A 16,218-nucleotide genomic window follows, 5' to 3' on the forward strand; every position below is an offset into this window, starting at 1 on the left:
GGAACAATCATGCATACTTCTCATCAGGAATAAGAGGAGTATTATGACAAAAAGGAATCTCTGCTAGTTTTTTAGTCAGATCTCACATATTTTCACTCAACAGCTCTTATTCACTGGGGGTTGAATTAGAACATTTGCCATTTTAAGGATGCTGAGCTGTCTTGCAAACCTTATCTAACTGGTAATTTCTTATTTGGTTATAAAGGAAATTTCTTTATTATTCAAAAAGATTGACAGAATGTTTCTCATTGACTAGAACAATTCACTCACTCTGAAAGCAAAAAGTGCTGGTTTTGATTTTCAAAGTGTAGTTTTTCATGTTGTGATTATTTTTAAAAACTTTTAATCTCTAAACTGTATCAGGCAGCCACAAATGAAACAGCAGAATTTTCTGTGTCGTTCTGCATCATCTAGAAGAGGTGCCATAGAAGATGTTGTCTCAAGAGTTTTGTCTCAACCCAACTCTTCAAAGACAGTTTTACAGAATTAGTCAAGGTGTAACCAAGTTGATAGTGGTTTTTTTATGTATCTTAGTCTTTAGCACCAAGGTGATGGGACAGGTAAAAAGCTAACATTATTGCTAAGCTACTACCTGCAGACCCTATCCATTTTAATAATAGGTTAAGGAGTGTTCTGATGTAACCAAAGTAACAGGTTTGCGGCGTGTTTTGCAAACTGGGTGCTATGGAGAAAGAAACAAGGTACATTAACAATGTGCATGCTCACAAAGAGGGGTCAATCCAAGGACACACAGTACGACCCCCAGAGACCACTGGAGACGCCCCTCAGCTTTTAAGGATGCATGCGTAATGACTATGTAAATATGATAATTAGTTCTGGGAAATTCAATGCATATGTATGTAACCAGGTGATGTAACCTGCAGTATGCACGTTAGGTGGAGCGATCCCCCGTGCATCCGACGCCGTGAATAAAGAATGCCTGCCTTTTAACACTAAATTGGTGTTACGAGGATGATTCCCAATTTTGGTGACAAAGGCAACAAATAGGAACAAGGTCATTGGAAATGTGAAGGGAATCCAGAAGGGAAAGTAACTACAAAACTCAGGAACAGTTAGAGGACAGCTGTTAATCAGAAACTAGAGGTGTCTCATGTACTGCAAGTACACGATTATTTATCAGATACACACTGTATAGAAAATGAGAAGAGATTTAATGATTTGCAGGTCTCTCCAGACCCCTGTATTATTCAATAGTAAAGAATTCACAGATATTTAAATATATCAGTTACTGGATATGTTGTAAACTGTCGCACTCCCTTTATTTCAATGCAATTAATAGGCAACTGAAACAAAGGGGTGACCTGAGTGTCCCTTTTCTTGCCATCTTCAGAGAACTAACAGTCTATAAGCCTTAAAATAAGCTGAAGGTTCACAGCCAACCTGAACTCTCTCTTATACTACCATCCCAGAAAAAGGCAGTGAGTTATAAAATTGACTTTGGCAATATCCTCAGGTGATGTGGAAAAGTCTCTTAAGGCTTGAAAAGGCTTTCTCTGCAAAGTTCATTTACCACCAGCTCTATCTATGAACTTGGGTGAAGCCAAAGAACAACTATTTAATGCCAGTCATGTTCAGCTTTGTTCCCTAGTTATCAAGGTAAAACCACCGTAGTAATTCCTCCCCTCTCAATCACTGGACGGTGTGTAAATCAGTTACTGTAGGCAACATGGGGGTCTTAGAGCCTCTACCACACAAATGTTAGCAGTCCTGACCTGGAACTAAAGCACTCAATCCCATTTTTCACATGGAGACAAAAGTTGAAGGCATTGGCTGTCACCATGTGCACCTTGAAGGACTGGAGTTTCAAGGAGACTGGGTCTGTGCTCTTGGTGCCTCATAAGCCGCAAATGGCAAAGGCCAGGCCTCTGCTAGCTTTAGAAATGACTTACTGGCTTTTAGCACAGAAAATGCTGGAATGATTAATTTTTTAACTTCTGTAAGTGGAAGTAGCTGGAGGCACTTCAGGGGAGTGCTGCCTTCACAATTTTTGGCTGTCAAACCAAGTTGCTATTAGGAATAATTTTCCTGTGATAAATCTGGGTTCATCTGGCCAAATCTGTGTCCTGCCCAACTGGCCCTGCCACTTATAACTCATTCAGAAGCAGCTGGAGTCAGGAAAAATAGTTAGAGCTGTTTGTGTCAGCAACTGTCATGTACCCTGTATTGTTAAAACAAGTGTCACAAATTGTTCCTGTGACTCCTAAACACAGCCACAGAATATATTAAAAATATGATATACATTGATACATCATGATAATATATAATAAAAAACTGAACAGTGAAAACCAGTCCGGTGGCCTAGGTCCCTGCAGATCGTTCTCAGCAAGGGCTGGAAATAACTAGTGAAACACTGCAATGACTGTAGGCCCAAGAAGCTGAGGATACTGCACTCCTTGACATTTAGGGAGATACTACAGTCAGATTTGGTCCTGACAAATACGCCTTAATTTGGGAGGGTGAGTAGGTAAAGAATACCAAAATAATACTCCATTGAGCAGTTTATCGAAAACTGATATTTTCCTTGTCATTCAGATCACTGCCCTTCTAATGACCAAAATTACCTATTAATTAAAGACGGGTTATCTCTCACTACATAATCTGTCACATTGCTCACATATCACTCACAGGAAAAGATTTTCCATGACATAGTTGTAATCAGTTCGACTGCTGTCTGGCAAGAAGCATGCCGCAAATACAATGATAGCATTCAGGCCATCACCATAGTATCCTGTGGAAAAAACAAAAAGGCATTTTTATCTTTGTCAAAGGCTCTTAACAAGATAAATTTAAAAAGAAATCTCAAAGTCCTGGAATAGAGTTACTATGTCTACTGTTGAAGAAGAGTGAAAATGTATGAACCACCATCAAACGTTAAGGAAGTAGGATATTCAGTTGTGTTGAATTGCTGAAAAACACACTTAGCACAACTATTAGTAAACTTTTTAGAGAGACCAGCAAAAGTAATTGTAAGTAATACAATCTCATCTGAACGCCAGGTTCATTGCACCTCTATGGCAATCATGTGCTGAATGGTCACATCAGACTGAGAAATAAGAAAGAAAGGGCTAAAGAAAATATCCTACATTTGTTATCCTGCATCTTTTGAATGCATTGTCACAAAGTCTCACAACCCAATTTCAGTTGGCTTGCCCAGCTCCAATGGCAGGATGTTGCAGTTATGATTGCACCCCACTATACCTTAAAAGCTCCTGGGGATCAGTTAAATCCTTTGCTGCAAGTTTTGTATAAAACACTTTTTTACCTTGGACACTCCAGTTGTCCAGTACTGGCATTCTCTGGGCTGTACCACTGCATAACAATAGCTGTAAACCCTCAAAGCTGCAGCAATACTGTTCTGGGGTCCAGCACAGTTGCTTGTTACCGAAAAGACAGTTGGGGGTTTTTTTCATGATAGATTAATGCTGGTTGATCTTCTCCACAATCCTCTGCAGCTGCTACAGATTTCTGTATTATTAATAATAAATACGAAGTACCTGGCATTTCAGTTGAAAGTATTGTTTAGAAGATACATGCAATCAGGAGGCAATTTATAAAGATGCTGTAGAAATGGTTGTAGGTAAATAGCACTAATGATGCAGAGAGGTAGAAGCTGAATATACTTAGAGAACGACTTGAAAGCCTTTCCAAAGAAGCTAGGAGAAACTATGAGGGAGAGAGGATAATGTTTGTGAAGGAAACCCTGAACATCCCTTGGAGATAGGAACGCATTGCTGACAAAATTAAAGGATAATACCAGAACCTATGCGACACTTTCATAAGGAGATTTTAAGACTTTCAAAGTGCTTTTTTGGACACTAAAGAGCAGTATTCAAACTTAACTCAAATGCTTGTAGAACTTCTTGCATTGTAGCCAGCCAACAAAGCAAAATTCTCTATGGAAAATAGAGATGATACACACTCTGTGTGTGCTAACCAGGGAAGAGTGAAAGACTAATTTGTTTTCTCCTTTCTCACTTGACACCTAAGCTGAGTCTCAGCTAGCTGAAATAAGGTGAAGATGTTTATGTCAAGGAAGTAATTTCTTACATGGCTTTGTAGACATCTGCAAAGAATCCAGAATCCCTGACAAAATGGGTGCTTCAAGGCACTTGCCCATGAAGTCTGCCAAGGAGAACCACAGCTGACAAATCTCAACACTATCCCAGTCGTAAGGACATGCACAGAGGCACTCTCTGTTTAGGGCTCTCAGCTATTCCTTAAAGGACAGAAAAACACTGCTGCTTGCCCAATTACAAAGGGGAGAGAAGAAGGATTAGTCTCTGAGAGAAAAATGTGCATGTCAGAAGTAAGTCTCCTGCCTCGAGCCACGTTGTTTCAAATCAAGACTTGTCAAAACAACCTGCTGAGGGATTGTGTTGGACTTTTTCTTTCTGAATTTGATTTGGTAGATTTGGCTAAATGTAATACACTGGATAAGATGATAATACACATTGTTGATGGTAACACCAACATCAAGTTGAGAATGCTAGCTAGCCTAGACCTCATTTGCTGAGGAATCATTTGGATACTGCAGGAAGCTTTCTGTGCTTAGCCTTAACTCCATCCTTCCATGATCTTGATATCTCTTGTCTTTCCTGCACTGTGAAGTACCTTTTTTTCTGGCTCTCAAGGGCCAAAGGCCAGCTAATCTACAGCTGGGCTTCCAGAGAAGCCACTGTACAACGACAGCCCAGCATATGTCCACTGTCTCCTCCAGCCCACAGTGCAGTGTAGATCTCAATCCTGTTGGAGGATGTGGAGAGGCAGAAGAGCTCAGGATTAGGGTTTGAGTTCAAGCCAAAAGGCAATGTGGATATAACCACTTCAAACCATATGATATGTCATGGTGTGTCTTAGCTCCAGCTCATGTCAGGATCCAGTAAACAAAACCAGCATATCTATAGATACAGATATGGGTGACTGACTTCGGTGTCCCACTGAAGAGGTCAAGGTCAAATTCAAAGAGTAGCATTGCAGTCTCTGCAGGGATGTACATGGGGAGGGGGAAGAAACTCCACTCCTGTTTTCAGCACCTTCACCTTTTAAGAGTTTGACATGAAGGAATATACCAGTCTTCTCAAAAGAAACAAAGAGAAAAGAATTCCCCTCCCACACTCATCACTTAAGTACTCTCTGTTATGTTTCCACCTTCTCAATAGACCCACATAGTTTTAAAGAGACAGTACTCATTTCACTGGTCCCATCCTAGCTCATCTCGGCTAAATCATTATGGAATAAAGCAGTATTTTTCCCCCCTCAGCTTTACAAATAGGGAAGAAATTTCCTTTCTTCCATAAATTTAAAAATCCTTAAAAGACCTTCAGGACAATTTATATCATGCTTCTGTAAAGCAATCTGTCCAGCTGGCTCAGGAGTTCAGCAGTGAGAGCACACTGTGTCAGGTGTGTCCAGTAAATCACACAGCACGGTTTGCAGTTCATGTAAAGCAAAATGATTACGTGCAGATGCCACCTAACAGCACACAGAAGAAAAACCCACAGATAAATCTAAGCTATTTTTTTCTTACACATGCTTGTAGACAAGGAATGGTCACCCATGGGAGAAGTGCTTTTTAATTCATCACTAGGAGTCAGTAAAAGCCATTTGCCCAAATTCTCAGTCAGCTTACGCGAAGTGACAGATCTCTGAGAAATGTTTCTATCAACATATGTAGAAGGCAATCTCACATCTGGACTTCCAAGTCTACTCTCCCCTTCCCTATTTTGTGGCTACCATCTAGATTCTGCATTTGCTGTTACCTGTCATCTGGCAGGGAGGAATGTTCAGCAGATCATCGAATCATCAAGAGATGCTTGACCTGGCTTCCAATTAACTGGTTTTAGCCAGAACCCATTCTTAATCTTGAGGTTAAAGGAAAGATTCATGGGCCTCTAAAAGACTTCAAAGATACTAAAGTATTGCCAAAGGGAACATCATACACAATAGGCCTTGCCGCCATAATGTAGAAACTGTTCAAGCTGTCAATGTTTTCCCAAGACCCATGCATCAAAATGATATTGTTTCCACACGTTCAGTCTGTCACTTCATAAACATGGAATTTAATACAGCCCTTAACTTGCTTTGATATGGCTAGATTTCAGGCAAATTTTCCAATTTAGCCAGTGGGGGGCTGCAATTTATCATTACCTCTCACTGTTTCTTTTACAATAGTTACTGACCAGCATCCACTCAAAAGTAAAGAGATCGTCATGTTATTTACCTTAGATTTCAGTGATCTAACAAAACAAGATGTCAGACATGAAAAATTTTAATCCCAGTTATTTCCGACTGAGAGCTGAGCTGAAGGATCAAGACTCCCATCGATAACTGTGCCTTACTATGTACTTCATCGCTGCCGTCAGAGATGTCTGCCGCTGCAACTAGTCCTCGTTCAACAGTCAAGCAGTGCTCAGTTAAGAGCCACTTCTACACTCATTAAAATGGACTGGCATTTATTTATCATAAAAGCTGGTATAAATGTATACATCAGCATCTAGTAGGAACAGTACGTGACAATTGTCACCACAAATATACCTAGACTAGTTTACAGCATACAAAAAAACGTATAAATAAACACCATTAGCAAGGCCTCAAAATATTTTATGTTTGTTTCCTAAATTATGCCATCTGTGTCTGTTTGCTAAACTGTGTCTGAGGTGTCATCACATTCATAAATCTTTGATGGTGTTGTTATAGTGGGAAAATGCTTGGAGGTTTAAATGTCTTTATTAATTTCAACTAAACCTTCTGCACATTGGCCACTGTGAACATCTGTAGGCCAGCATTTAGCTGCTTTTAATGTAAATGTGCAAATTTGAGGATCACATCCTCAGGTAATACAACTAACCATAAGTTATGTATGCCACTTTTACCAGATAGAGATTCAACACTGAAAAGATACTGGAAACAATGGTTTGCCTTTAAATGATGTTATAGATCAGCAACACTGACAGAAGGATCCTCATGTAAACTCACAAATCTTATCTCTGAGATGTTAAGTTACCTGCCTCAGTTTTTGCCGGAATGGAACAACTCATCTTCACTTAACACCCTACTTAACAGCGAGCAAACGGTGTCCCCCAAACACAGAGTATCCAAAGATAATCTAAACCTGAGACATCGAGGAAAAGGCACTTAAAAATCTTTGTTTCATTTTCTTCCTTAAATATTTATAGTAATATTTATCCATTTGAATTAATTTATACAGAAGTGTGCTAGTAACACCAGAACTACAAATTCTCTGGGGAGTTTAGGAAGCAGATGAGCAAAGGAGACAATATAGCAAACACATGAGGTAATTCTCCTACTTTAAATGTTTTCTTTGACATGCTATTTGATAATAATGAACAAATTAGGTGAAAAAAAAACCCTAAAATAGTTGCTGGTGAAATGTTACCTGCTGACAACTATAGATCGCAGAAAAATAACACAGGAAGCTTAGCTAGATGAATGGAAGCCCCAGGGAAAATTGTTTTTTTTTTTTCTTTCGCCACTTTACTTAGTTAGATCTGTGCACCCACATATATCATTCAGCAAATCACAGAGCACTATACTTTCCTGTGCATAAGTTTTTGCCAAAATCTACAAAATGGAGTTTTAAATTATTTTTTTTCTGTAGGACAGGAGGTTTTTTTCCTTACTCTAAGACTGTTTTAGCCTACAATGACCAGATTGTCACTGACACATGTCAGTCAGTTTATTGTTGCTCCTGAAATTGCTTTGTATTTAAAATACTCATTAGTCATTACCACACTGAACTGAAACCCAGATTTATTTCAGCCATGGCTGAAAAACAAACTTTCTCTCCCCTTGCCAGTATGATAACTGAACTAAATCAGAAATAAATCATGCTCAATAAAGCATGAATTTTTTTTTATGTCAGTCTAAAAAATGTATTCAGGGTTTTCCTACCTCCATGTGAAATGACCTTTTTGTAAGGTTCAATGACTTTCATATCAATTCTTTGTTCTTGTTCTCCAATAACCACTGTTCTCCATAACCTGTTGTCCTCTCGCTCCTCTTCAGCAGTGTACTCTGGAATTGATTCAGACTCCTCCTGGGAAGCATCCTTAGCAGCAGCCTGCTCTTCTGAAAAATAAGATTGTATATATCTTCTTGTAAAAGCTCTAAATATTTTCTCTGTTACGTACATTTGAAATGGATGACTGAAATCAACTGGATTTTAACAGCACTCTCCTGGGTCTGCACTGGTATAAATAAGAGTAGAATTCGATCATCTAACAGTCAATAAATGAGAACTTTCCATTTTTTTAAACTTTTCATCGTTATAAACATAAGAACAGCAGCAATTATCACTATGCACATACATGCACCGACCATTAATTCGTAAAACTGATTTCTGCATTAAAACCTAACAATAATTCCACCAAATTTGTCAGGAATATCAAGTTGCTCAAAACACAGAAAAAATCTATGAACTTTTAAAAACAATACATTAGGTTGAGCACACATCTGTCATTACAGTAGGACTAATGAAGTCTGAATTTCTACTGCTGCCTCTTCTGCATTTTCTGTCCCAAATACAAAGGGAACAATACTGGCAGAAGGTCTCCCTCCCTGAGGTAGATTCTCCCATGAGCAACAAAAGCTGATTCTATCACCAATTCTTTTCATCACCTAATTTCTGCCTGCTGGAATCTTGCAAGAAAGCAGTAATATTTCACCTTCTACCTCACCACCTAACGAGCCAGTAAGTTAAAAACGTATTCAAGTAAAATTGTATTAATGGTAGAAACAGGGATGGAAGATCACGGGATGCTATTACACAGCTCAGGTGCTTTCAGAGTAGATAGATGGGACTATCTGAACAGCCTAGGGAAGCTCTCCAGTCAGCTGGTTCCTCAGAGGGTGGAAGGAGCATGGCTGAAAGAGAGAACTGTAGCTGGCAGAACAGCTTTAGTGAAAAGAGGCTGGGCCAGGTAACTGGCAGAGTAACGCTGAAATTGTGTTTGGGCTTTGGTAATTTTATTTTTTTTTTGGTGGTGGTGAAACTGGAAGTGATGAAAAATGAGGTAAAGAGAGCCTGATGAAATTTACAACGCTGGAACCAGTCAAATGAATTATTTTTTGATAGCAATGGTACCAGATCACCCCTTCCTGATGAAGTCGCTATGCTTCACTGCCTGGAGTGTTGATTTTGCAGAGAAAGATGCATCATGTGAAATTCAGGAAGGAAATAAACATCTGCAGACAAAATAATAAACACTTTTACTTCCCAAATAATGCTGATTTGGGGGGAGGCCTTCACCTATATACACATATGGTTTTCAGAAATGCAATTTTTTTGTAATCTAATGTAATAATCATAAAAAGCTCATTTCAGAAACAAGAGCAGGTTCTGAAAGAGAATGTTTAAACTTAAGGTATTAGTGACAAAGACAAGTACTTTAATATTTCTGCTTTCATGTATTTTCTTGCATATTGCAGTTGTCATGACTCTTCTTCATCATTCTTTTAAACTGATGGTTTACAGTATTTCTTTTGTACAGACCCATCAGACTGTATTTTTTGTATTACTGAACCATCAGTTTTCCAGCAACGAGGTGGACCCCATGACAACAACCTTGCTTTTCTGAGTTGCCTTTTATCATTCAAATGGACCTTCAGCAGTCTGAGCACGACAAGCTAAAAATCACTGTTCTCTACATTCTCAACAGCTATGTCTTCTCCTTATTTACTTCCCTGGGTTCGGCACCAGAGTCTAGAAACACGGACCTGTGGTAGACTATGGGTGCTGGTAAACAGAATTACAAAGATAACAAAGTCTATCTACTATGCAAATAAGCCACTCTGTACTAGTTCTTATGACTATAGTCCTAGCTATCAGATTAATGTAATATGTAGCCTACCTATTTTGTTGTTGGCTTATTTTGATAAAATGTGATTTTTTTTCCTTTTCTAATCTCTATTCCTGGCTCATCTAAGTGGAGGACATTTTGCTGATTAAGTATGTCAAAAATCAGACTACACAACTGTAAAAATGTCACCAAAACCACAGGCATCTTGAGTTCTTCTTCACTTAGGCGTTTGGGAAACTGGTCCGACTTTAGCAATTGAACAAATCATCGTATTTAGAAAGCATTAAAAAAATCTGGAGTTGAATTTATTTACTTGAGGGCTTAAAGGCAAAATCTGTTCCACTGCAGAGATTTTTGCTCTCACACAGTGGTCACAACTGTCTAAAACTGCAAGCACACGCTGCTCTGGTGTGAGCACATGCGTGTGTGATAGTTTTAACTTTTGTTATGAAATATTCTAACCATCAAGCAACTCATCACTATGCTATGCATCTACCCGTAAGGAAATCGGCCTTCTAATGAGAAGTGACATTAGAGATGCTCATGCATGATTGAGTGCATAGTAATGCCTCTTTGGCAATATCACTTAAACTGATGCAACTGTTCTTGTGTGCTCAAAAGACCATACCATTTTTAAATTATAGACACCTCACTAGCAATAGAGAATTTAAATGTAAGGGAAAATTCCATTTAAATTGATCCATTTTTAAAGTTTCTTTCTGTTGTAGATTGTAAAATGGTCATACCCATTTTCCTCTCAAATAGCTTATGATCTTTATGTATTTACCTTAGTGAATACAGTTCTTAGATTGTTCTTAAGGTACTAGCAAGGAATGTGTGTTAACACCCTATTTTGTACATCATGGGCAAGTAAAGTGCGTAAGACAGTATAAAACACTTTTACACCACATGAGAGAAAATCATCAACATGCGAAGAAAGAGTGAAGTATCCATTGCAGACTTTAGGGTCTACACTAGTACAACTAGGTACTACACTGTACAACTAGCCCTGCTGAGAAAGCATATTTAAATTGGTGGAATGAGGAATTCTGTTCTTCCATCACCTGGGCTGGCTTTATCATGCCATTCACATACCTTCCACGTCCTGGCTTTCCAACCATATGTGAGAATAAAAAAAAGTATCTCTCACCACGCTGTGTCTCCTTCATTTATATGCTGCAAGGTCTTTGGCGCCACTTATGTCAGCCAACACATTTTGCACAAGGTTATAACCCTGCACAAAGGTGCAGTTAGCTATAGCATTCTTTGTAACAGAGAGCAACTGCTTTCTCCTTCTTGAACAACCTTTTTCAGACAAGTCCTATGGTACTGGGCAGGACTTTGAGTTTGATTCTCTGTAGGTAGCTCCTCGTATTTTATTTGATCAGCTGTACTATGTCTTTCTGTACTCTGCATAAGTATATATGCATTACTTCACACTGGGGAAGAAAGGTTAAAAAATAGCAGACAGTAAAAATACCTGGATACCTAGCATTAACTCCCAAATGCTTTAATCATATTCATAGCCTGACAGCCATGAGACTGATCACGTAAGCAGTAAAGCAAGCAACAGAGATGAACTCTGCATTTACAATCTAGAAGATCACCTTGACCAGTGTATTCAAAAGAATCTGCTTCATCAGGCGTGTCAAGGTCATCTACATTGATGTCGATTTCATCTGGCGTATCCAAATTATCATCAGAAAGTATAGACCCTTCACTCTGGTCCAATGAGAGATTGATATTTGGAGCAGTGAGTTTTATCCTTCTGGGATGGGAACCATTAAGATCAAGAGAATTGGGAGGTTCTGAAAAAAGAGGAAGAAAAAAAGAACTTTATCTCCTCTGCATACAATGCATCTCCCAGATACTTAAGAATCACCTTCAAACACACTGGGACAGGTGAATTTTAGTAACATCAAGCCATTTAAGACCACCTAACATAAAAGACAAATATCAACACTAATGTTTAAAGAAATTAAAACAAGCATCTACAGGAAGGCAGATGTAGCTGGGAGCCCTTCAATTAGGCAAAATCCAGATTCACTTTTTTGCAATCATCTGACAAAAATGAAGCCCTGGACATGCTCTGACCCACAATGTTTAAGAATTTAAAGAGCAATATACAGATCACTTGGGTTATGAACCAAGACATTGCTGAATCCTGGAAAAAATTAATATGAGTGAAAATCCCCTGTAAATACTTGTTTATGCACTTGGTGCTATTTGAATGGTGCTGATTTGCAAGTAGCTATGTCTTTGCTTTTAACTATACAACATCTTATTCAATACATCAACAGAAACAAAAATACCTCCGAGCCTCTTAAATCAGTCTTAAACAAAAATAGTCTTCAGCAAGACAAAAGCCAGGTATGTTTTTTCCCCTTACCACTGCATTGTGTGGCACATTTCCAGCTGTTCTGTCTTAAGTGTTCTGTTGCTAACTTAGTTCACTTAGACAGTAGTCATATGTAAGACAAATAATAGAGACTGCTTAGACTTCACAAGGACTAAACAAATGATGACAACAACGCACAAGAGAAAATGGCACACTACAATTATCATTTCTCAAGTGAAGAAGAAAATTGACTAAATAAATAGAACTTAACACTTCTTCTTTTTAACACTGAACTGATTCTTTATCAGCACAGAAACATCCTTCCCACTGCATAATTAAATGCCAAGGGAATAAGATATAATTAAGAAAATTAGTAAGATCATCTCTCACCGGGTCTCATCTCTGTAGAACTGGGGCTTAGTACACCCTCAACAAAGGGGATGTCCATTCCCACATCCTCTTGTACCAACCTGAGAAGTAAAATACAAAGCAAAATCTTAAAAGAGATGCACAGGTTGACTTTGCTACTAATACAGCTCATGTGATCTCATACAGAACCAAAACTTTCCTCAACATAGCCAGTCCAGAAGTCTGATCACAGATTGACATAAGTGAGAAATGAACACAGATGTTGGAATTCTACTGTGCCATTCTTACCCATATTTATCCACATGTCTGTAGAGCCTCTGGAGGCTACAGGTCACTCATTGCCACTTTTGCTTTGACCAAGACACAGCACTGAATAATAACAGGCTGGCAAACAGCAATGTTTCTCATTTTATACGAATGAAGTAGGTCTTTTGTCATCTGGCAAACCAGACACAGTGTTGCAGGGAGCTTCAGCTACTCTTAGCAAACTGCACACCAGTTCAAGTGTTCCTTCACAGTATTTCCAATCCTCTATGTATAGTCACTGTATAGCAAAAATGAGACCACAAGTGGGGTTTTTCATTCTTTTGATATCATTTGTACCTTAGAGCAATTCTGACCCAAATCAGTCATTCTGTAATACTGAAACAGCTGATGTCCTGCATTGAAAGAGTACAGAAAGCATGAATGTGAGAACTGAAACTACATCACAGATTTCCAAAGACTAAAACGTTGCAAAGTGCCGTAGACTTCATTTTTAGGATGATACTAAGAAATTACATTTAACATACCTACATAAGACAAGTAAAAGGCATTAAGTGGTGAAAATAATAACAAAGGTGTTTGAATGTTTAAAGCAAATTGACTTGAACAGTTTTCATGTCTATTTTCCATTCAAGTGTTTTACAAAATGCTTGCTGGGAGGATGGTTCAACTGCAGATAGGAAACAACATTTTACATTTTCAGGACATTCTTGACAGCTTCCAAACTATTCGCACTAAAAATGTGTGACTCCAAAAAAGCTTCATTTATTTCATAAGAATAATTATAGCGGTTTTTTTCCTATATTCCTGTTCCAAACTCTTTATTTCTCAAAATAATAGGCTTTTTTTTCAAAAAGCTGAAGAACAGACAACATCTACACTTTGATTAACAGAGCTGTGATGAGATCAAAGAAGGTGCTTTTCCCCGCCACAACATCAGCTAGCTCTGTTCTGAATGATTCAGCTGAATGAGTCTGAATGGGCTTGGCTTGTCACTCCTGCAGTTTCTTCCCACCCTCACTTTCCTCATGAGGACTACCTTCATTATTTCACTGTGTGCAGACGAGACTCTTCTGGCCAAACACTGCATCAGAGTATGAGTATAGTTTCTGTGATTTCTTCTTAATTTCATATATAAATGTGTACACAGAGGCCTGCCTATGAGACAAAGGCTTCACTGTGCTTAAAATTGTGAAAGATCTTTACCTCAAGCGCCATACCATCAAATTCCCAACACAGACAAGCAAACTAGTGAACTCCCATTTTTCCCACGAGGCCATAAAGAATACAAAGGTAGGGTCATACACGTTTGTGCTGCCCAGCTCACAACCAGGCCTTGTCTCTCAACAGAAGCAGACACGTATTAATCTTGCTAATTTTCATAGTTTTATCTCCACACACTGCAGAGTACCTCTTTCACAAGTACAGAAATTAATTGCTTAATGATTTCTACAAAACATGCCAATTCTGGAATATGTTTAATTACTACCAAATAAGGCTTGAAATATTCTTTCTCTTTGGATATACAATAGAACAGTGAAGAAATTTGATCAAAGTATCCTGCTCATGAATAAAATGAGTGGCACAAATTGTCCGTAATGTACCATTTCCTTGTTTTCTGCTCTGTAGCATCATCTGTGTTCAGAAGCTGTACAGAAAACTAATACACAGAATACCATCACAATTTACTTAGAAAATGTAAATAAGTCATTAGAGTCTTCGGCTTTTTTGGTGTCTGTTCAATTCATAGTAAAATATGTGTAATGAAGTCTAATTTATTCACCTGAACTTAGCCAGATAAGGTAAGAAACCATAGTAGCGGAAACAGTGTGGGGAAAGGATGCATACTTCTAATCCATTTTAAATTCAGATTAAGATTTTATTTGGGGCTTTATTAACCTTTCCAAACATAAAACTATGAAAAGTTCTCATATCAAAGCAGCTCAGGACTACTCAGATGATGACTTATGGGTACTCAAGAGTGTATGGGTTGGTTGGACTGAACAGGGTTTTGATACTAACAATATATGAACAATTCATTTATAAAATCTCTTACAGCCTTATCACACCAAATGGCAATTCCTTACTGAACAGGCTTCAGAAATTATTTGAATGGAATGCTCTTCCTTCAAGTTGTGTGAAGAGTAAGCTACAGAAGGACAGTGAGTTTTCAGGCTTTCTGTATTAAAAAGAGACAGTATTCTCTGCAGTAAGCCTGTAAAGAAGTTTGAGCAGAATGAAGATCATCTTCTCATCTGTATGACAAGAGCACCACTGAGTTTTATACATTCTATCCCTATAGAAACAATGACAATTATCATCTGAAAAAAGCCATTTCCAGCAAGTAATTAATTCAGAATTTTGAGAGTTGCCTAAAATTTTTGCAACGCCTGAGACAGAATTATCCTAAGTCATGACATGGAGCTGGCATTGCTGCTTTCTCTAGAATCTCACACTTTCACAACATAAATGTCAAATGTTTTTCTGCTTTCAGTGGGATGAGTACAGCTGAGTTAAACCAGAATTTTATATTACAGTTGTGTTTATAAGAATGGTACATTTCTAGGGAATTGAAAGATAAATGTGTTTCATATCCCTTTGTTTGAATTTCTGCTGAAATACAGATACAGCTACAGGCAATATACTCGAAAAATACCCCTCAGTTAGGGATTACAGGTAAACCGCATTAGGTGTCTGAGAATCTCTAACTTTATTTTGATGGCACAGTGTTTTTAATGTCAATAATCCGTATCATTCATACTGGGATATTTGATTTGGGAAGCAAGGGTCTGCAGTCCTGAAAGATCTGGGACAAGGCAGGTAGTTAAAAATCAGTTCAAGCCCAGCTACCAAAAGCATTGCTGACACAAGGTTATCTGTTGTATTTTCAGTCACATAAAAGATGGTATCATCTTTCAGAAATTTTTTAGCTGAGATTAGATTTCCTCTTTTTTTTTTTTTTTTTTTTTAAAATGTGTCAGGTTCTCATTTACTCTCAAATAAACAGTACACAGGCTTGTCAGAGAAGAGAGAGTCTGACTCTGGAATCAGTCGTATTTTTCCAGATCCCTTCTACCCTGCCCAAACAGATTAAAGATTTCTCGCCAGATGTATATACTCTATGTTCAGTGAAAGTTTGTATTTTTTAAAAGCCATAATAAATATTTGTTCAGTCATAAATTAATAGGTGATACAGGCATCTTTCAAATCTGGTGGAGTTAGAAAGCCAGTCACAGAGCATGGCTTCTCTGACATTGTACCTCAACATATGGCTCCAGACTCCCCATCAGTGTGAGAATGAGCAAGATAAAGACGAAGTTTGTCTTCTCCAGACATAGCTCCCCATTTTCTGATCGATTTTGAGAGCATGCTGTGCCAAGCACCTCAACACCTTGCAGAGTAATTTCT

General features: G+C 38.3%; 1 protein-coding gene across 1 annotated transcript in view; it reads right to left on the bottom strand.

The window, feature by feature from the left end:
- The window catches only part of LOC104123228 (prune homolog 2 with BCH domain), a gene marked incomplete at its 5' end in the record, with an annotated part of 55,970 nt that overhangs the window by 11,742 nt on the left and 28,010 nt on the right, over positions 1 to 16,218 (bottom strand). Inside the window, 4 exons of the mRNA XM_035891051.1 lie at positions 2,647 to 2,749; positions 7,933 to 8,109; positions 11,447 to 11,647; positions 12,568 to 12,647. Coding sequence (XP_035746944.1) covers positions 2,647 to 2,749; positions 7,933 to 8,109; positions 11,447 to 11,647; positions 12,568 to 12,647 — 561 coding nt within the window. The remainder of the gene's footprint in view (positions 1 to 2,646; positions 2,750 to 7,932; positions 8,110 to 11,446; positions 11,648 to 12,567; positions 12,648 to 16,218) is intronic.

Source organism: Egretta garzetta, unplaced genomic scaffold (genome assembly GCF_000687185.1).
Source record: "Egretta garzetta isolate BGI_Z169 unplaced genomic scaffold, ASM68718v1 scaffold173, whole genome shotgun sequence".
Taxonomy (NCBI): Eukaryota; Metazoa; Chordata; class Aves; order Pelecaniformes; family Ardeidae; genus Egretta; species Egretta garzetta.